This window comes from Ostrea edulis, chromosome 1 (genome assembly GCF_947568905.1).
Source record: "Ostrea edulis chromosome 1, xbOstEdul1.1, whole genome shotgun sequence".
NCBI lineage: Eukaryota > Metazoa > Mollusca > Bivalvia > Ostreida > Ostreidae > Ostrea > Ostrea edulis.
Window position 1 is genome coordinate 74,969,829 of NC_079164.1, and position 22,984 is coordinate 74,992,812.

Consider the following 22,984-nt stretch of genomic DNA (forward strand, 5'->3'; position numbering starts at 1 on the left):
ATATGAATATACTATCCATGAATATCGTATATAATTTGGATTTATTTTTGCCTGAAGTTACATATTGCTAAATGTTTTTAGTGTCGAAATTCCACGTTCTTAGTATTCAAATTCCGCGTTCTTAGCATCTTTCACTTCAGGTAACCTGCGGTCCTTTGTGCCCAATTTTCTTCTCCCGTTCTTATAAAAATATATATCTATATATATAAAACGCAAGTTAAAGGTCAATATCTTGATTTATTATATAGTATAGATTGGTGGAGGTTTAAAATAAAATCTCGCTCTCCTTCAGCAGATATAGGGAGTAAAGTTAAAAACTTGTTGATTTCTCAGAAACTTCTAATGATAAAACGTTTGTGTAAACTAAATATCCACTTACAACACTCAAAATTTGGTTAGAACAAGGCACGATTATCGCTAAGATGATTGTTCAATTCATTTCCGCTGTGATCATCGCATACAATTGCTGAGAGTATATATCATGTACTTGTCCCAAAACGGCATTTTATATCTTTGACCCGGTTCTTAGTATCCAAATACCCGGCGTGGTTCAGCAATCACGGGTCTTTCGGATGTGACCTTAAAAAACGGAGGTCCGTGGACTGAGCCCTGAGCGCTAAGCATAGGTCTATATTAGTGGTACTTCACCTTCAGCTGTGACGTCTGAGCAAAAAATTCTCGACGGGACTTAAAACAATCAACAAGAATAATGACACACATAAGAAACATACTTTATTTTTGAAAATAGTGCTTCATGAAGGATGCCAGCGAGAAGCACTGAAGTTCACACCCTAATGTATTATCGAAAATGAAAATCATTTTCATACTTACATTCTACTGTTTTTTCTATCGGAACTCCCAGCCGTTAATATACACGCATTGTTCACAACTGCAGCGCATGCATGAGGGCTCCCATTACAATTTTTAAAAGATACCAAAGGCAAAAACATTGGACATATAAATATATTCTAATATAACACAGAAGCATTCTGCCTCACAAAGTGATGTGTTACGAAAATGTGTGTAACACTTACAGCTTGTAATTAACTATAAAGTAATAAGAAAATTGTATCAATCAAATGGAGTCTATTTCCTTCTTTATTTAGTGCATAGAGATGTTAGTTGACTGAACACTTCTATTCACAGTCTTGCTGTGCTGTTCTAGTTAACACATACAGTGTACATTGACACTGTCTGACACACCGGCATCATTTCACCTCCCTAATCCGGCATCATTTCACCTCCCTAATCCGGCATCATTTCACCTCCTAATGCGGCATCATTCCACAGTGGGGATTGTCCATGTCACGGAGAAACTCACCACTATTTAACAACATATCACTTATCACATTCCAAACTCAAATGTCAGCTATTTCATTTGCACTGTCCTTCCAGATTGAAGTGCTTCATAAGCTGATAATATTTGGACCTGAAATGATAATTGAACATAAAATATACCTAGGTTTAATTAATGAACAACTTCCCATATCTTTCTCCATTGAACTCCCGTTCTGCTAATTTCAGACATCACATTTAATATACTTATAAATGATTTCCTTGTCAAGTTTTATCTCTTCAGAGTCCATTACTTCAGTTCCTACTGCACTCAATAAACCAACCTGACTGTACCGTCCCTGCCAACACCCCTAAAGGCTTCATTTTCAATCACGCAGTGTTGTAGCTGGGGACTGATCTGTGATATGTAGGGCCCACATTTTGGAGGAAGTTTGTGTAAGGTGTTGAATACGGCCTCCAGATGACCTTTCTTATGATCTTTGACGAATTTAGACAATATGGTACATACGTTAGATCTGAAAAAAAAAAAGATATGTACATTTGCATTATCTCTAGGAGAAATTTAAAAAGTCTCTACTTTCGAGAAAAAATAATTTCATACCGGTAATACACTCATTTGATAAGAATAATTTCATACCAGTAATACACTCATTTGATAAGAATAATTTCATACCGGTAATACACTCATTTGATAATTTATTTTGATGGATTATTTAATGTAATTCCAAAATTAATTGCTGTTAAATACGCTTCAACCACGCAAGTACATGTCAGATGTCAAAAAATTTGTCAACAAAATATGCTCAAGGCGCACAGCCTATGTCTTTTAAGATTATTGGTTCTCAATATCACAAAGCTGTATAATAAAAAAAAAAAAAAAAAAAAAGCGTCAGGAACATTTTTTCCTTGTCTCCAAATATCGTGAGTATTACTAAACGCCGCAATGGTGCCTGCGGAATGGAGTAGTGAAATGTAAAGAATACATGTAGTCAATATCTCCATTGATATACAATGTTGTTTGTTTTTTTTTAATACATGTAGCATCTCTGGAACGAGAACTATCAGAATGCATATGTGGTTATATAAATTGATATGATGAAAACTATTTATAGTGTCCCAAAGTGAGAAGAGGTCCCCCCCCCCCCCAATAATTGAGTAATTACGGATAACTCTTATCGTATTCCTTGTATTTTTATTCGGTAATCGAATAAATCATTTATGGACTATGCGCTATTAATTTTGGTGGTTTAATTAAAGACAAACGAGGAAATGTCGTGCTGGAATGTGCAGGGGTCGAAAAAATTGTTACTTAAATAAAGGAGTCGGCATTGAAAAGACATCGATATTTCCTTTATGACCATTGTAGAGAATAAAAAGAAATACGATCAATTTACACTTCATCGTTTGTTTCGTAGTAATAAGGACTGCTTGCACTCCAAGGCGTTTTAAACACCAGTATTGCGCCATGTTGTTTCAACGGGGCATGTTTACACATCTTGTAGTAGTTGAATGCTCGATTGACTACTTAATCAGGTCCGTCTGAAATTTTTCTTCATATTTTTGATTGAAATACAAAGCCTATTAACTCGAAAATCCTTGGTCCATAAACTGATTTTCTAAATTACCGAATGAAAATACACGTACGATGAAGACTTTAGGAAATATAGGCGTACATGTTATCTTTAATTCCGACCTCTTATATCTTAAAGTTTTTTTTACACTTGTACATATCTCATTAATTTTGTGTTTTAATCTTATCACTGGCTACTGAAAAATATTTTTCAAGAAAAAGAAAACTGAAAAGAACGTCACCTGAAATTTGATCCGGGATCGCCCGGGCGAAAATCTGACCATTTGAATTAAACGTTTTGAAAAAGCACAAATAAAGATTATACGATGAAATAAACACAATCAATAACAAGAATATAAACAATACCGACAGTATATTTGCTAAATAAATGTTTAAGTATTGTTGAGCTTCAAGCCGTCAACAACCCCTTTTGACAAAACACAAAGAGAGATTTCGTAATAATGTGAATCCTATGACAAAGGAAAACGATTTTCAAATAAGTCACATCCGGTTTCAATCTGAAACAAGATGTGTAAAACACAAATGCTTCCCCCCCCCTCCCCCGATAAAGGTCAATTCCAAAGATGACCAATGTCACAAGGACAAATATCTTGGTACCAGTAGAAAGATCTTGTTACAAGAAATGCTCATATGCAGTATGAAAGCTCTAATATTTCCATTTAGAAATTATGACCAATGTCATTTCTTTTAAAAGTATGTCAAATGCCAAGGTCAAAAGGTTTACATGTAGTACCCAAGGAAAGGTCTTGTCACAAGCATACTCATGTGAAATATCAAAGCTCTAGCACTTACTGTTTGAAAGTTAGTATTAGAAAGGTTCAAGTTTTAGGCAGAATGAGAGAATGACAGACAGGACAAAAACAAGCCCCCCCCCCCCCCCCCCCCCCCCCCCCCCCCCATCTTCGATCTCCGTGGCATAAAAACAACAAAAAAAACACAACAAAAACCAAAACACACAAACTTAGTTATGGAAGTTGATTTTTACGTTCAGTTTTAATTCAAGGGGAACAGAAATTTGCTTCGTTTATATAACTATGCATAAATTTGCTGTATGTGTGTTCGCTATACAGATATAGACGCAGAATTTTAATATAGGCAAGAGATGTTTGTAAAACACATATGCCCCCCATGGTGCAAAATTGAAAAGGGTTATACACACACATCATTTAATTGAGATTAGTATCATCAATTCAAAATATTGAGCAGACAATATCATCCTATGTCAAGAGTGGATTGACCATGTGACCTAAAATTCAATAGGGGTCATCAACTCCTGAAAATGTACCAGTGTACCAAGTTTGATGTCTGTCAAACAAAGGGTTCTGAAGACATTGAATGTACAGTATATTCCTATGTCCAGTTTGATCCTTGGCAACGCGACCTCAAAATCAATAGGTGTCATCTTCTCCTGATGATGTACCAGTGTACCAAGTTTGATGTCTTTCAAGCAAAGGGTTCTCAAGATATTGAGCAGACAGTATATTCCAATGTCCAGTTTGACCCTTGACCTTTGACCATGTGACCTCAAAATCAATAGGGGTCATCTTCTTCTAAAGATATACCAGTGTACCAAGTTTGATGTCTGTCAAGCAAAGGATTTGCAAGACATTGAGTGGTCAATATATTCCGATGTCCACTTTGACCCTTGACCTTTAACCATGTGACCTCAAAATCAATAGGGGTCATCTACTCCTTAAGATGTACCAGTGTACCAAGTTTTCTCAAGATATTGCGCGGACAGTATATTCCTATGTCCAGAGTAGACTGACCCTTGACCTTTAACCTTTTGACCGGAAAAACAATAGCGGTCCTCTTTTTATCATAACCAACCCACATATGAAATATCATTACGATCAAGTGAATGGTTCTCGAGATATTGATACCGACCGACCGACAGGTGCAAACCAATATGCCCCTCTTCTTTGAAGGAGGGGCATAGATATATAAGGAATTTACAGGGGAGATTGGTTTCACTTTGCTATAACTGTAAATTCGCTATATCCGGGTTAGAATAGGTCCTCAGTACCCCTTGCTTGTCATAAGAGGCGACTAAATGGGGGCCGCAAAAACCGAGGCCCCGTGTTACAGCAGGTCGTAAGTGTGGAGCATAGGCCTAAATTTTGCAGCCCTTCACCGGCAGTGGTGACGTCTCCATATGAATGAAAGATTCTCGAGTGGGACGTTAAACAACATACAACCAACCATAAAATATTCTAAAGTGCATTGGCAATGACTGTTAACAACTCTTCTTAAATGAAAAACTGGAGAAAATGGCCATTTTCTATTATTTTTCATAGATTTGTTAAATTATTACATATTTTAATGACCACACAATTCTGTGAAAGAGACTTCATTTGCTTTCATATTCACGTCTGTCTCCTGAATAGGGTGGATAAACTTTCTTCTTTGTTGAAATATTCCTAATTTTTTAAATTTGATATCTAGCATGAAAAACCATACCTTAGAACATACATTTATATTACATACTTATCAAACATTAAGAATATATCACAGTCCAGGTAATCCTGAGCACTGAGCATCCAACCACAGCTTATGATAACTATTGACTACACTTCCAAAATTAGCAATATGGTTGTGGTATCTATATAACTTACATGTCTGTTTTTTGTTGACTTAAACACACAGCCTCCATAACATTCTGAATTAGAAGCTTGGACTGATGGGTAGAGGTCAAAAGGTCAACCTTCAGGATAGGGCAGAGTATAATTCGACAGTCACTGTAAAAACAAGAAAAGTGAATGAAATATGGGAATTATTGTAAAGCATAAACTGTGAGTTTATGCTTTACATTCAGTGTAAATAAACCCCACTCATCTTCCACTTCAATAATGTTTGGTAAAAGACTCTCTGAAAGAAGAACCTACAACTATAGTATGTACATGTATATTGTTAGCATGGAATGTATTTTTTTCCTTCAAACTTTAATTCTTACATTGTGTGTAACTATATTTGCCCCCATTTTCACAACATTTCTTGTAATGTGGCATCGGAGATGAAGCCCACTATCATCTGCTGTAATCTGTGGGCTGAAAATGTCATTTTCAATGTTTGTTTCTGATTTTGAATTTTTTTTTTAGAGTGATCTTGTTAATACTTTACCAATGCCTTATCTAGTATTAAACAATATGAATCTTGTTTCTAAAGTTTTTCTTAAAATGCAGAAAAGAGATATACAAAATTATGGAACTTTTCCACTGAAAACTAAAAATGTGGGAAAAGTCCAATATTTACAATGGCATTAGGATTACCAACACTTTTCTAAAATATAGCTGTCATCAAAATAAAGCTTGCCTCAAACAATGCCTGTCAGATACATTGTTTAAGCATCCCAATACTGTATACACAATGTGTAAAAAGTAACATAAGACCACATTAAAGCTATCTTTTTAAAATTCATATATTCCATGTATGACATCAGAATATAACACTAAAAATCACACTACATGTATAAAGTGGAATATTGCAATACCCTCACAAGTTTCATATCTATATAGATGTCTGTACCTTTAACCCCATATTACTTTCCGCAGTTTCATTCTAGAAGTTTAAAATATGCTGTGTAAGTTGTTTGCATTTGTGTATAAAATTAGAAGACTAATTCAAACATACATGTTTTACATAAAATTTACACACTTCATACTACGGTAATGAGATAAAAACATCATTCATAAATTGAAACAGCATGATTGTACTATTCATATTTTAAAGTGTGTGAAGTGTACACAAAAATTACTTTAAAGTCTTTCATTTATTTAATTTTTGCTTAAGCTTGTTTGTTATAATAATCTTCCTATATATTTGTTCCTTCCCCCAAACTGTTTCACAATCAAAAAATATTTTTCAGAAATAACATGTAATATTTTTAAACACCAGTAAACCGCTCTATTTGAAGTTATTGCTAAAAATGAATTCACAATTTTATTATCAATTTAGGTAATGATGACGGATTTAAAGTACAAAATTTAAAGAGGTATTTTATATTATCATAATGACTGACTTGCATCTAAAACACGAAAATATGAATATCAGCAATATTGGTCTATTCCTTTTAGATTTGAAATTGCATAGCTGAGTAGCTTAGCATATCAACTGCTGAACTGTAGATCAAGGGTTCGAGTCCAGCAGGGGTTTTAATCCCCCCCCCCCCCCCAGGCCCCCTGAATTTTCTAGTCAGGTGCTCTACCAACTGAGCTATCTGGTCACCAGCAATTGAACCTGTCTGACAGCCACATTCCCCCTCCTTAAATGTCTTCACACCTGAAGACATCAACCCAGGATCTTAATCCCCTGGCAAGCATTTTCACCTGCTAGTTCCAGGGGCTGGTCACAGCACCAAATGTAACAGGAAGGGAGAAAATGCAATGGACCAGAATGGGATTCGAACCCGGGCCCCCTGAATCTCTAGTCAGGGCTCTACCAACTGAGCTATCTGGCCACCCGCGATCAAACCCAGCTGACTCCTACATCTACACCAAATGAGACAGAAAATCTACAACAGCTTTCTTCATAACTTTGACTCACACATAAACTGATAACCTTTTGACCTATATATCAATAGACAGCTTTCTTTCCCTGCCTGCAGTATCTATAGCAAGTGTAGAGTACATGACTGAAATCTGGTAGTTAATTTTGAACAAAATGTTCACAACTTTTGTTAATCGATTAATGGTTGTAATCTAGACCCGCTATCTCAAACTATAACAGAATCTGACAGGGTATTTTATACATTTTACATGGTACAGACAAATGATCATATCCACGGTATTTTTATTGTGAGGGTATAAATATGTTAGAAGACTAGACATCAAAAGACATTAATTCAGTGATAAAAGATATTACCTCTCCACAACCTCTGGGTCTGTTGTGTGTTTTATCACTTCTAGCAGAAACTTAATCGCCTATAAATAAAAGATAATGCTTAATCGGCAATTAAACGTGTGTCTTATCCGAAATAACTGCAATTTTACAGAAAAATAAATCAAGAAAGTTTACAAAAGAAATGAATTTGTTATCTAAACTTTGGGGCCTTCTGTCTCCAATGTACTGAGACACAAACTAAATTCATATAAACTAAATTCATATACAAAGCTGCTTACATTTATAAATCAGAATCTACCTGCACATGCTAATCATCAGCTGTGAGATTAGTAACCCTTTGACAGTACCTGACCCTACATGGCATACACACCCAAACATGGCATATTGTTGAAAAATATTTACCACACAGAATTTGGAATTTTCATTCCAGTGACTTTAGCTTCTATACTTGACACTAAAATCTATTTGAAACTGAGTTTTTAAGCATCTTTGCAAAGTAAATTTGAGTTCCAATGCAAAATACAAAAGAAAAAAAAATTATTTACTTTGTCAGGAAATCAAGACTAGCCTTCCAATGACCATGATCTTTTTCAATTTTTCTTTGAAAACCAAGAAATGTCCCGATCTTTATACATTGTACCCAATTTTGAAATAGAATATGTACTCAAGTTTGAAACAGAATATGAATAAGCAATGTACACTGTACATAGTAGATGTTTTAATGTAGGTAGTCGAGCAGTGTCATACCTATTTACAGTCGAACCTCGATATCTCGTCCACCGATATCTCCAGCACCATGAATGTGTCGAAGTGATCTGGAAGTCCCAACCACTTATTCTTAAGTATTTTACCCTTGACATCTCAAAGTCTTGGATATTTTTAAGTTTTTTCTCAGTCCCATCGAGTTTGAGATAATGAGGTTTGACTGTACATGGAAAAAAAAACCTAAATATTTTGCATGAAGTGTAACTCACATATTGATGATTAGGGTTGTAGCTATGGTGACTAAGTTGAAGATATTTCTCACAAACTAGTTCCAGCATGAAGTGTCTGAAGGCCAGATCAGTTTCTGATGGACTCTTACTGAAGGAGGACTTTAAGGACAACTGGAAATATGAACATCGCCATTAATGTGATCGAGTCAACATTTACAGAGCATTATATTGTGATCATGACATCATAGAAAAGTTCATCACGAGACTTCAAATTTTCCATCTTATATGTCTAGTAACTGCTAGATGCATGAAACAACATGTTGCCTTTTCATCTATTATCAAAACACAAGTAGATCTTTGTTACAGTAGTATTTTTCCTTACCACAAGTGGGTGTGACCTTGCTGGGCCTAGAGAAGAGCTCTGTAAGGTAAAAATACTCCATTCACTTCACGTCACTTAACGAAAAAATTTCATAAAGTCAAGTGTTAATGCTTTATGCAGCAAGTTATGTTACTGAAATATAAAGTATGTTGCTTGGCAAATCAAATTGTGTGTTACAAAAAAAATATAAAATTCTCTCTTAAAGAGGAGTTCTGGATTTATCATTTGCTTTAAAAGAGAAAGTAAAAAAAATAACCCCCACCCAATATTTGGGCAGATATATAGTAACAATATCCCCTAGTTTTCTGTTGACATAAGTTGCTCGTCTGTATTCAAGCTTGGAGAGACCTATCACAAACTGAAATAAAAAAGAAACAAAGCCTAAAAATAAATCTGAGACAAACCTTATAATTGAATTATATACAGTTACTAACAATGATATCAACAGAAAGGATTACTTGTTACAAAACAAAACAAAGCAAAAAAAAAAAAAAAAAAAAAAAAAAAGCAATAAAAGGTCACTCCTCTTACTTGATGAAGATGCTGGCCAACAATGTTTACAAAAGCAGACTTTGGAGGTTTGTCAGCATTGAACATGAAGTGAGGGACAATCAAGGCAGTCAGGATGTTTGGTAGGGGACAGTCTGGCTTGGACTGTAAAGACAAGACAGTCCATTGAAGATACTGATTACATGGAAAGAGGAAGCAGTGGTGGATCCAGGATTTCTGAAAGGGGGGGGGGGGGGGGGTGTTACATGCCAAAGTCAAATATCAGCCAAAATATTCAGCCATTTTGGGTGCCAAATCTGGAGTTTTACTCAGTTTGTAAATCTGTGGCCAAAAATAGGGCACCACTAAACCGGTACATGATGCACCCGCATACATTATTGACCCAGGAATTTAAACAAGTAAGAAAGGATTATCCACAAAAGGATTTCGTCGGAGTTGCAATAACAATGTATTTTGCATTAAATAAATCTAAGTCCAAGGCCTGTAACTCCTTCAACAAGAGGCCCATGGGCCTAGAATCGCTCTTCTGATACATTGTAGAACAGGCAAAAATTCTCACTAACCAAGATTCATCAATTAACAAAGTTTGATGATGTTAAGTCAAATAGTACCTGAAAATTTAAATGTAACTGTCCAAAAGTAGGTCACGGTGACCTACTTTTGGTGAACACACTGAAGACTCAAGATGCATCAACTGACAAGTCAAATAGTATTCAAATATAGCCGTCAAAATCCAAAAATAGGTCACGGTGACCTACTTTTTGGTCGACACACTCCAAAGACTCAAGATGATCAACTGACAAAGTTTGATAATTGAAGTCAAATAGTATCTGAAATATTCAGATATAAACGTCAAATTCCAAAAGTAGGTCACAGTGACCTACTTTTTGGTCGACAAACTATGAAGACTCAAGATGCATCAACTGACAAAGTTTGATGATCCTAGCTTTCATAGTGTCCAAAATATGCATCTAAAATTGAAAATGTGAAATTTGAATGTCTGCAAAATTCAAAAAGTAGGTCACTGTGACCTATTTTTTTAATATAGATATGTTTTGAGGCCTCTAGACGCATCAACTTACAAGGTTTGATGATTCTAAACCTCTCGGTATCTGAAATAACAACCTAAAATGTATTCATAAATGGTTAGCCATAAAATTCAGAAAGTAGGTCATGGTGACATACTTTTCACATGACGCAGTTCAAGGTCCCATGATCCATCAACTGACAACTTTTGATGATCATATGCTCAAACGTGTCCAAGATATGCATCAAAATCCATTTAATAATAATTCCATGTGAAATTCAAAAAGTAAGTCACCATGACCTACTTTTGAGACAACATGATATTAGGTCCTAAGATGCATCAACTGACAAAATTTGATGATCCTAGTCCTTATACTAAGCAAAATATCAAAGTTTTAACAAAACAAAATTTAAGGTCAACTTTGAAGTGACCTTGAGACCACACCCTTTGCCCCAGGATGATGCCTTGTACAATTTTTTTTATCTACAACCTATCCTCATGCATAAGTTTGGTGATAATTTGCCCAGTGGTTCTTGAGAAGATTTTTTAGCAACCACTACTTTTGTTTGCATTTTCCTAATTATCTCTCCTTGTTAAAGGGTCACAACCCTAGTTTTAGTACAAATGAAAGCCCTTTGGCCAAGGATATCCTGTGACAAATTTGACAAAAATTGGCCAAGGGGTTCTTGAGATAAAGCCCTTTTTCCAAAAAGTTGACGCACACCGCATGCCAGAGATATGGCCATGTGATTAGTTCTTTGAGCCTTCGGCTCAGAAGAGCTAAAAATAGTGGGACAGCATTCCCCTTGTAATATGCACATCTACACATTGTGATCTTCCTTTGTACTTAAGTTTCATTGAAATCCCCCAAAGGGTTTAAGAGGAGTTGCGAAGACAAGGTACTTGCATAAAATAAATCTAAGTCCAAGGGCCCTAACTCCTTCATAAATAGTGGTGCAGCATTCCCCTTGTAATATGCACATCTCCACATTGTGATCTTTCTTTGTACCAAGTTTCATCAAAATCCCCCAAAGGATTTAGGAGGAGTTGCGAAGACAAAGTATTTTGAATAGAAAAAATTAAGTCCATGGGCCACAACTCCTTTAAAAAACATTGGACAGCATTCCCCTTGCAATATGCACAGCTCCACATTGTGATCTTTCTTTGTACCAAGTTTCATCAAAATTCCCCAAAGGATTTAGGAGGAGTTGCGAAGACCAAAAGTTAAAGGGACAGACAGGCAGGCAGACAGACAGACGGAAGGCAGCAGTATAGCATAATACGCCCGCATTTTTATGCAGGCGTATAAAAATGGGTGAAACTAAAATGGGGAGAGCACCTGTAGAGACAAAACATATGTCACTCACCTGAACAAACAGGACAGGTGCACAGTGTTTCACCAGGTAGCCTAGCACAGCATACACATTCTTTAGAATATCAGCTGGATGTAGAGCATGCATGACTGGAGCTATATGTTTATGAATGTCAACAAAGAATTGCATCACCTTATCCCTCAAACACATCCTCTCCTTCCAGCCCTGTATAAGATTTTAACTTTTATACAAACATGTTATTTGAAAAATAAGGCACAAAAGTTATTTAACAAATACATATTTTTTTTAAATACAGGTGACTCTTGATAACTCGTAGTTCAATGGACCTTGATAAAACTTCGAGAGATCGAGAGTTCAAGAGATCGAAATTCGGAAATTGAAGGTTCGCTGGTATGGTTCAGATTTTACAGTAACCGGAAATGTATACCAACAAGATCATATGATGTCGTTTTGACATGTATTCCTTCAGATTCGTCAGGTACTTTGATATCAAAATAAAAAAACCTTATTTTGCATTAATAAAAACATTTCAAAGTTTATGTATTTATATGTTCTTTGATCATGCTTAGATAGGCATACAAAACCAAGTTCAGATGACGCTTTACTATCGCAAACTAAACAGAGCACAATATTATGTCGTTTTACCCAAAACAGAAATTCTAACGAATGAGTAAAACGATGTTTTAGAGTAACTTTACACAAAGAAGAAACTCGAGAAATTTAACAGTCTGTAGATCTCTAAATTATGTATAAAACTTCCTCTTTCGTTGTCACACCAAAACAAATTATAGATTTCAGTCATAGTTGGATTATATATAATTTTAATCATCCCAACTCAAAACCCCAGTGCAAGGTGTAAACTGACCAATTAACCAATTATATACTCAAGTGTGTCACCTCCACAAAGAAGCACCAGTGATGTTTCAACTATGTAAACACCTATTACACCTCCAGCATTCAACAAAATCCAGGTAAGGCCCAAGCGGAAATTATTACACGCTTGTGTAATGGTGGGTATACGCTACCACCACTTCGAGAGATTGAGAGTGAAAAACAATGAAATGTGTCTTACGGGACCCAACTTCACTTCGAGAGATCGAACGTTCGAGAGATCGATAGTAAAAATGCTTTGTTATATAGAGAAAAAAATTGGGACCATGATTTCACTTCGAGAGATCGAAGTTCAAGCCATCTCGAGTCACCTGTAACGCATTTTTTATTTTTGCGATCTCTAAGGGTCTGAAATGTTTGGGCTTTTTGTATTTCCTGCCTATATATTGCATTTTGGGATTCCATGATGTAAAAGAAGATGCAGTGCACAAACTCTAATAAACAGTTGTGGCAGAAGAAATGTAGCAGGTGTAGACTGGTGGTATTTTACTTGTTACTTTTAGGTGCTATTTACATTTTTGGGTGACATTTTTATCGACAAAAGAACAATTTTCTTCACTTTTCCAAAGACTTTGAATACTTTTCCCAGATTCAGTAAGATTTTAAATAAAACATTTCTTTTGATCTTGGTGCAAGAACGAAAATCTGTGGTGCACATGATGTGAAGTGAAAGGGGGGGGGGGGGAGGTTTAGGGGGGGGGGGGTTGCCACAAAACAACATAAACAAGCTTACTAAAAATAACCTGTTTGAGTTATTTCAAAATAAAAAAATACACATGCTAATTGATGAAGGACAGGAACAAAGAAAGGTAACTCATAAGGACAAAAAAAATTGCATTATTTTTATAATAACACAATTGCATTATGTCCCTTAGTGATGAAAGAAATTAAAAATACTTACAAAAATGTACAAGCAATATTTTTTAAACAAGTATCATCTGAGTCAAACGATCTTTGACAATATGCAATAACTCTCAGGTGTACACTCTTTAAACAAATATACAAATGAAGGAAAATTGTAAGAAACTTGAATATGCAGTTGTTGTCTTAAGATCTTTTCACTCACATTGGTTTTGTTGTTACAAAATCATTTAATTCACAGTGGTTTTAATTTTCAACTCACAGTGGTTTTATCACTTAACTGGCAGTGGTTTTAATGTTTAATTCCCAGTGGTTTTATTGTTTAGCTCACAGTGGTTTTAATGTTTAACTCACAATGGTTTTAATATTTAATTCAGTGGTTTTAATGTTTAACTCACAGTGGTTTTATCATTTAACTCAGTGGTTTTAATGTTTAATTCCCAGTGGTTTTAATGTTTAACTCACAGTGGTTTTAATGTTTAACTCAGTGGTTTTAATGTTTAATTCCCAGTGGTTTTAATGTTTAACTCACAGTGGTTTTAATGTTTAACTCACAGTGGTTTTATGGTTTAACTCACAGTGGTTTTATTGTTTCACTCACAGTGGTTTTATCGTATGTTTTCTGGATTGCCTGTATAAAATGAATGATCTGTCCATCTTCTGGAGGTGCCATTCCACTAACGGTAAACATCTCTCGTACAGCTGGCACTTGCATGAAATCTCTGCATCATAACGTTATAAAGTTATTTTCAAAAATTTCATCAACAATTTTGAAAAAATATTGGAAATAAGTTAGTGAAAAAATACCTACCATTAAAACATATGGGGAAAACACAACTTATTTTTTCTATCAGTTAAGAATAATGTGCACTGTAATTTTTGGTCATAAAGGTGATCTTTTTATCTTTTTTAGGTAGCTTGCTAGCCTCACCCAATATACCTAATCAACATATCTACGCCTATGTCGACTCTGATGAAACCCACATTTTTAGGTTTTTACAAAAAAGTACTACTCTGAGATCTAGAGCAAATCAACTAATCTAATCCATTAACTATTGATATTCAAGTAGATCTTCAATATGGCTCAGACATTTATTAATTAAGGTATGTAAATGAGACCATTTTATGTAAACAATGATAGCCGGTAGTTTAGACTTACTTGAGCCTGAGGGGAGACTGAGGCACCAGTATTGAGGAGGTGACCCAGGCCTGTATTAGTGCACCCTCATATGATGGGAAGTGCTCCGACAGTCGTTGTACGACTCCATCCACCGACAAAACTTGGGACAGGAAGCGACTTGATATGCTAATTCAAAAGTTACAAAGTCTCAAGAATTTTTTAGAGAATTAATTCAAACAAGAGGTACTGTGAGCAATGCTCACTAAGAATACCCCCCGCTTACCCCAATCTCCCAAAGGGTGTTGGTAATAGGTATAAACTACCTCTTTTCTGAGTGTAAAAAACAAATGGCATGACAAACCGAACCATATTGCTACTTCAATGTCCAGTGTGCGTGACCTTTGACCTTTTGACCCCAAAATCGATAGGGAACATCTTCATCCCATGGGTAGTCCATATGTATGATATGGTGACTGTAGGTGGAAAGGATAACGCTTTAGAGCCCGGAAACCATATTGCTACTTCAATGTCCAGTGTGCTTGGCCTTTGACCTTTTGACCCCAAAATCAATAGGGAACATCTTCATCTCATGGGTAGTCCATATGTATGATATGGTGACGGTAGGTAGAAAGGATAACGCTTTAGAGCCCGGAAACCATATTGCTACTTCGATGTCCAGTGCGCTTGACCTTTGACCCCAAAATCGATAGGGAACATCTTCATCCCATGGGTAGTCCATATGTATGATATGGTGACTGTAGGTGGAAAGTATAACGCTTTAGAGCCCGGAAACCATATTGCTACTTCAATGTCCAGTGTGCTTGACCTTTGACCTTTTGACCCCAAAATCAATAGGGAACATCTTCATCTCATGGGTAGTCCATATGTATGATATGGTGACGGTAGGTAGAAAGGATAACGCTTTAGAGCCCGGAAACCATATTGCTACTTCGATGTCCAGTGCGCATGACCTTTGACCCCAAAATCGATAGGGAACATCTTCATCCCATGGGTAGTCCATATGTATGATATGGTGACGGTAGGTGGAAAGGATAAGGCTTTAGAGCCCGGAAACCATATTGCTACTTCGATGTCCAGTGCGCTTGACCTTTGGACCCCAAAATCGATAGGGAACATCTTCATCCGATGGGTAGTCCATATGTATGATATGGTGACGGTAAGTGGAAAGGATAACGCTTTAGAGCCCGGAAACCATATTGCTACTTCGATGTCCAGTGCGCTTGACCTTTGGACCCCAAAATCGATAGGGAACATCTTCATCCCATGGGTAGTCCATATGTATGATATGGTGACGGTAGGTGGAAAGGATAATGCTTTAGAGCCCGGAAACCATTGCGTCTACAGACGGACGGACAGACGGACAACCCGATTCCAGTATACCCCCCCCCCCCCCCCACAACTTGTTGCGGGGGGTATTATAAAGTCACTAGTCTGTCTCTTTTTCAAATTCAATAATGAGCTCACTACTGAATGGTAACATAAGATACTCACCTTTTGTTAATTGATTCACTGAGAGAAAACTTGAAGATGCTGACAAAATCTTCTTCTGTCTTACTGCATAAGAAGTCAATCAGGTGCCATACATTTACATGTAATATCATTTGTTATCAAAACAGAATTTTCAGCATGATAAATCAAATAAAGGTATTCAAGATAATAAAATGTTTGAGAGAAGCAACTGAGATACTCTAAGGTGGCAAATGGTTATTGATAAACTTCAATTCACACAGATTCAATCTAATCAAAATTAGACTTCCTGGATCCGTGCCGTATACTCTAAGTAAGAAGATCTGACCTAACCTGACTATGTTCCATCAGTTCTTAAGCAGACTATACAGAGGTACTCTTAATTGTAATCACTGCTGACTTCCTTTTAAAACATGGATGAAAATTTAAATATCAGCAATATTTGCCTATTCATTTCAAAAATCATTGCCTAGCTGAGTAGCTCAGTAGGATAGCACATTGACTGCTGAACTGTAGATCGCGTGTTCGAGTCCAGCAGAAGTTATAAAAAAAATTTCCCGATTGCTTTCTACTAAAACTGCATTTTTTGACTTAAGAAAGTAAATTTAAATGTTTTCAATCTCAATATATTGTACATATCCTCCACTTTTCATCCATATCAAATTTCTCTGGTGTAGCATACAATGTACCTCCTTAATTCAATTGCAAAGAGATCAACACAAGATTGATTGATTGAATATTTTTTAACGTTCCTCTCGAAAATATTTCACTCATATGGAGACATCACCATTGCCGGTGAAGGGCTGCAAAATTTAGGCCTATTCTCGGCACTTATGGCCTTTGAGCAGGGAGGGATCTTAATCGTGCCACACCTGCTGTGACACGGGACCTCGGTTTTTGCGGTCTCATCCAAAGGATTTAGTCGCCTCTTACGACAAGCAAGGGGCACTGAGGACCTATTGTAACCTGGATCCCAACACAAGAATATAAGGAAATATTTAAGAATTTTAGACCTTTATATATATGACTGTGTCACTCACCAATCTACAGACAATAAACACAAAGCTGCTAACAGGTCGGCACAGGGTAGTGGTGCTGTCACACTACAGCAGAGAGTCCTCAGCGAGGGAGAGATGTTGGTCATCACTGCCGCGTACATAGCTGGAACAAAAGTTACCGTGACGATAACAAAACAGTGGATATGTACAGAAACACTGAATTCAGATCATGGATTCTAAAATAAAAATGGGTGTATTTATCAGTACTTGCCCGAGTTTGATGCAGTCATGACGAAACTTCTTGAAATGATGTCTCTGAAAGTTAAAATTGTACACGCTGTACATGCCAAGTTCTTCATGTTTAAGGATGTATGCTACACCAGAGAAATTTTATATGGATGAAAAGTGGAGGATATGTACAACAATATTTTGAAATAGAAACTTTCACTGTATTTAGTTCAAAAATGCAGTTTTAGTAGAAGGCAATCTGAGAAAAATTTAAAACCCCTGCTCGACTCGAACCCACGATCTAGAATTCAGCAGTCAACGTGCCAACCTACTGAGCTACTCAGCTAGGCGAGAATATTTTTAATTAATAGATAGATATTGCTGATATGTATATTTTCATCCATGTTTTAAAAGGAAGTCAGCCATTATGACGGTGTAGAGTACCTCCTTAAAATCATTTATCAGAATCGCAAAACCTAAAATTAGAAATTATGTTAGTTTACAATGACAGGAAGTCTTAAAAAATGTGTGCAATAAATAACAGATGAATCAGAAATAAAACTTGTACACTCTGAGGCAGAAAAAGGAGACCTAGGAAATTTTCAACGAATGGGACAAATAAATATCCCCCAGGGGGCTCATCCAAATTGGGGTATATTTGAAATATTGCATAGCTGAAGACCAGAGAGACACAGATTTCAACATTTTTAAATCTAAATACAAAATATGAAAGCTCTACCTTAAATAATTCAGAAGATATTGAAAGGTTAGGTTTTCATAAAGTCAAACTCCAAGGTCAAGGTTGCAAGGTTATAGAATTTGGTGTCATAAAAAAAGGTCTTGTCATAAGGAATGCACGTGTGAAATACGAGATCTATCACTCACCATTCAAAAGTTACGACCAGGGTTAAAGTTTTGGACAGACAGGACAAAAACAATGATTAAACAAAGTCTGGGCTTTACTGTAAGTTTTATCCGTCTCCAAAAATCCATAAGATATACTGTAGATTTCTAAATATATGCGAGGAATTTATGATCACGTAATTTTGCGGGAAGCACCACATATGAAATAAAATTAGCTGCTTTTATTTTCATAATTTCATATTTTAAAACTCTTGATCAATAGACCACTCACGAGTTCATGATGTCCACAAGGCATTTCGTTATATTAAGCACTTGCGTAAAATACAAGAATCTACAGTAGTTTCCTCGCAACAAATTCTGGTTTAGAATGACTCTAACTCACAAGAGATGTTTTACCTGCACTTGGAGAGTATCTCTTGCAATGAAATGACTATAGTACTGATTTCTGAACTTTTACAAGAATCTAGTATCCTTCCAATACCATCCCCTGTAATGAAACAAGGTAAAAAGAAAATACAGGCACATGTACAAATAACTATACCCATCGTTCATTACATACAATTTACAGCTGACTAAAAACATCTCATAGAAAATATGTAAAATTTTTGATGAATTTTGACAAAACAAGCCCATTAAATAAAATGCAATATCATACATGGAAATGTACAAATCTCTTCATATTAAGGTTAAATCAGATGTCCTAAAAGAATTAACAAATAAATATTTTGAGGTGTAAGTGCATTATGAATTATCATTTTTAATTTATTATTCAATAGGATTGTGAATTATTTTCACCTATTATTGAATAGGATTATGAATTATGCACCTATAAATAGATACTGTGACAGTTCCACATCACTGCTTCTTTCAAATACTTCAGTCACATGCTCCAGGTATGCACAGACCACGGTCCAGTGATTGTAACGCCTCATCTCATCCTGACCCAGTTTCCTGAAATGGATGTATTCCGTGAGCAACTTTTCATATCATTAAAATCAGCAGCAATTAAATTTTCTTGCTTCTACCAAAATACATAAGTTTTAATTCACTTGTAAAATAAAGAAATCAGAACTTTCTTTGTGTAAATGGAGAGAGCGGGGCTTACATGGAGGCTGAATTGAAGTCATCTGCCAGCTTTTCAGCAAGATTGTTCACGTTGACGTTTCTCTGAATGTACAGAAGAACAGCTGCAAATCTGCCCTTCATTAGACTTCCTCTGACTGCCAGGTCCTCAACACCAGATATCATATCACTGTATTTACACATTCTGCTAACCTAAAACAAACAGGTTCACAGCTTACACACTCTAGTCTTGATGTACAAAGTAGTAATATAAGATAAATTTCAAAAGATTTCAATGAACAAGAGATGTTTGTAAAACACATATGCCCCCCCCCATGGTGCAGAATTGAAAAGGGTTATACACACACACATCATTTAATTGAGAGTAGTATCATCAATTCAAAATATTGAGCAGACAATATCTTCCTATGTCAAGAGTGGATTGACCATGTGACCTAAAAATCAATAGGGGTCATCAACTCATGAAGATGTACCAGTGTACCAAGTTTGATGTCTGTCAAGCAAAGGGTTCTCAAGATATTGAACGGACAGTATATTCCTATGTCCAATTTGACCCTTGACTTTTGACCATGTGACCTTAAAATAATTAGTAGTCATCTTCTCCTGAAGATGTACCAGTGTACCAAGTTTGATGTCTGTCAAGCAAAGGGTTCTCAAGATATTGAGTGGACAGTATATTCCCATGTACAGTTTAACCCTTGACCTTTGACCACGCGACCTCAAAATCAATAGGTGTCATCTTCTCCTGAAGATGTACCAGTGTACCAAGTTTAATGTCTGTCAAGCAAAGGGTTCTCAAGATATGGAGCAGACAGTATATTCCAATGTCCAGTTTGACCCTTGATCTTTGACCATGTGATCTAAAATCAATAGGGGTAATTTTCTCCTGAAGATGTACCAGTGTACCAAGTTTAATGTCTGTCAAGCAAAGGGTTCTCAAGATATGGAGCAGACAGTATATTCCAATGTCCAGTTTGACCCTTGATCTTTGACCATGTGATCTAAAATCAATAGGGGTAATTTTCTCCTGAAGATGTACCAGTGTACCAAGTTTGATGTCTGTCAAGCGAAGGGTTCTCAAAATATTGAACGGACAGTATATTCCTGTCTAGTGTGACCCTTGACCTTTGACCATGTGACCTCAAAATCAATAGTGGTCATCTTCTCCTGAAGTCGTATCAGTGTACTAAGTTTGATGTCTGTCAAGAAAAGGGTTCTCAAGATACTGAGCAGACATTATATTCCCATGTCAAGTTTGACCCTTGACCTTTGACCATGTGACCTCAAAATCAATAGGGGTCATCTTCTCTTGAAGATGTACCAGTGTATCAAGTTTGATGTCTGTCAAGCAAAGGGTTCTCGAGATATTTAACGGACAGTATATTCCTATGTCCAGTTTGACCCTTGACCTTTGACCATGTGACCTCAAAATCAATGGGGGTCATCTTCTTCTGAAGATGTACTGGCGTACCAAGTTTGATGTCTGTCAAACAAAGGGTTCTCTAGACATTGAATGGTCAGTATATTCCTATGCCCAGTTTGACCCTTGACCTTTGACCATATGACCTCAAAATCAATAGGGGTCATCTACTCCTTAGGATGTACCAGTGTGCCAAGTTCGATGTCTTTCAAACAAAGGGTTCTCAAGATATTGAGCGGACATTATATTCCTATGTCCAGAGTAGATTGACCCTTGACCTTTTGACCTGAAAACAATAGGGATCCTCTTCTACTCATAACTAACCCACATATGAAATATCATTATCATCAAGTGAATGGTTCTCAAGATATTGAGCGGACAACACATGGTCTTACAGACCGACAGGTGCAAAACAATATGCCCCCTCTTTTTCAAAGGGGGGCATAAAAATAAAGAAAGAAGAGCGAGTTCAAAACAGGAAGTTGAAAAACAATGCACATGTACATGTATCTAAGTGAGCGCATGCATGTGTGTTTCAGCACTATCAATCTTACATTGTAGATTGTTGAAGTATGTACCCATGGTGTAAATATCATTTCATTTTCCTCATTCATAAGAGAATTCTAGATGTTTTGATATTATCCAATCAAATTTGTGTTTGTGCTTGCACATTTAGATTAAGTAGTTTTGACAACACTAATTAGTAGGGATCAAATATATCTGTGACATAAATTTCAATACTTGGTATTTATTGAAATCTAAATATGTTGTACACGTAGATTTAACTTTTGAAATTACAATGTGCAAGTATTCATGTGTACACATATTTGATGAATGAATTTCTGTTTATTCCTCAGGCAGTCATATCATAAACCTATAGCAAAAATTTAAATTTTATTTAGGTTTTTTATTTTTAAGTTGTAACCATTTAAAAACTCAAAGGAAAAACAATGCACATGCATACATTGTACATGTCATTCACCAGGCATTCGTATCATATACCTACAGTATAAATTTCATAATGTTTCCAGCATTTATAAAGCATTTATGGTGATTTTAAAATTGTTCAATCAGAATTAAGCACACATGCATGCACATGCTTGCAGGCAAATTTGATCACAAGCAAGAGTGAGGAATACTAATTTAGTAAGATACATGAATAACTACAACAAATATCAAACGACTTTAACGAAAAACAAAAAAGTTAGTCCTTCAAAGAATTGCTCCTTCAAAAGAAAATGTACGTGCATGCACATTTCTAGTTTTTGTTTCACATATTGTAGTTATTATTTTTTTTATTTACCTACATGTATGCTCCGAATACTATCCCATCCCTTCATTCATAAGAGAGTTAAAGAATTTAGCATTATCCAAACAAAATGAAACACACGTGCATGCAGTGATATTGACTATGCCCATCAGTTAAGAGTCTAAATATATACCTACGATATAATATATGTAAATCTCAAATAATTTCATTGAAAATCAAAAATGTTGGATTGATTCCAAAGTTAGTGTACACAGAAAGTAAATTCACATAATTGTATGCATGTTCAGACATTCCACAAATCAACAACTGCTATACTATTCATAAACTGTACATTCCAGATTTTGCAGTTCTTTCTAAATACTTCATCTTTGTAATAGATGTTTTAGAAACTGTTAATCTAAAATTATACAATGCATTTTGGAGCCTAAATTTACTCAGGTAAATTATATATCAGTACAGTACACGACACGAGTTTTATACACCCCACCGTGGAAAGACCACAGTGGAAAATCCACGGAAATACACCGTGTCCTCCGTGTTCCACGGTGTGTGTTATTTGCGAATACACACAGCTGCTAAGAGCATTGTTCTGGCCACGGGCGCCTTGCAGGAGATGTGAAAATGTGCCGCAGGCAAAATACTCGTGATAAGGGTGAAATTTTAAGAAAAGGAAAAATGTCAATATTTTCCCTCCTGATACTTATATTGTTTTTCAGCGTTTTGAGCCAATTCCAACGATACCAAACACTATATATTATGTTTTTGAGAAAACCTGGTTTTGAAATTTTTTCTTTTAGTCTTTTGTTCTTCATTAAAATATTCTTAAATTCTATGTTTAAATAATGCG

General features: G+C 35.9%; 1 protein-coding gene across 2 annotated transcripts in view; it reads right to left on the reverse strand.

Moving 5' to 3' along the window:
* Positions 1 to 593: 593 nt before the first annotated feature.
* Positions 594 to 22,984, reverse strand: part of LOC125681350 (protein MMS22-like) — a 43,541-nt gene continuing 21,150 nt past the window's right edge. Inside the window, exons 18-34 of one of the 2 annotated variants that reach the window (XM_048921396.2) lie at positions 19,470 to 19,639; positions 19,191 to 19,315; positions 18,761 to 18,851; positions 17,544 to 17,587; positions 17,315 to 17,435; positions 16,299 to 16,361; positions 14,826 to 14,972; positions 14,268 to 14,388; positions 11,948 to 12,118; positions 9,575 to 9,697; positions 9,306 to 9,401; positions 9,044 to 9,082; positions 8,701 to 8,832; positions 7,748 to 7,806; positions 5,503 to 5,625; positions 1,620 to 1,811; positions 594 to 1,429 (exon numbers count right to left, since the gene is read on the reverse strand). In XM_048921396.2, coding sequence (XP_048777353.2) covers positions 1,375 to 1,429; positions 1,620 to 1,811; positions 5,503 to 5,625; positions 7,748 to 7,806; positions 8,701 to 8,832; positions 9,044 to 9,082; positions 9,306 to 9,401; positions 9,575 to 9,697; positions 11,948 to 12,118; positions 14,268 to 14,388; positions 14,826 to 14,972; positions 16,299 to 16,361; positions 17,315 to 17,435; positions 17,544 to 17,587; positions 18,761 to 18,851; positions 19,191 to 19,315; positions 19,470 to 19,639 — 1,872 coding nt within the window. In that variant the 3' untranslated portion in view covers positions 594 to 1,374. The remainder of the gene's footprint in view (positions 1,430 to 1,619; positions 1,812 to 5,502; positions 5,626 to 7,747; positions 7,807 to 8,700; positions 8,833 to 9,043; positions 9,083 to 9,305; positions 9,402 to 9,574; positions 9,698 to 11,947; positions 12,119 to 14,267; positions 14,389 to 14,825; positions 14,973 to 16,298; positions 16,362 to 17,314; positions 17,436 to 17,543; positions 17,588 to 18,760; positions 18,852 to 19,190; positions 19,316 to 19,469; positions 19,640 to 22,984) is intronic. The other variant, XM_056160551.1, reaches the window with a different exon arrangement.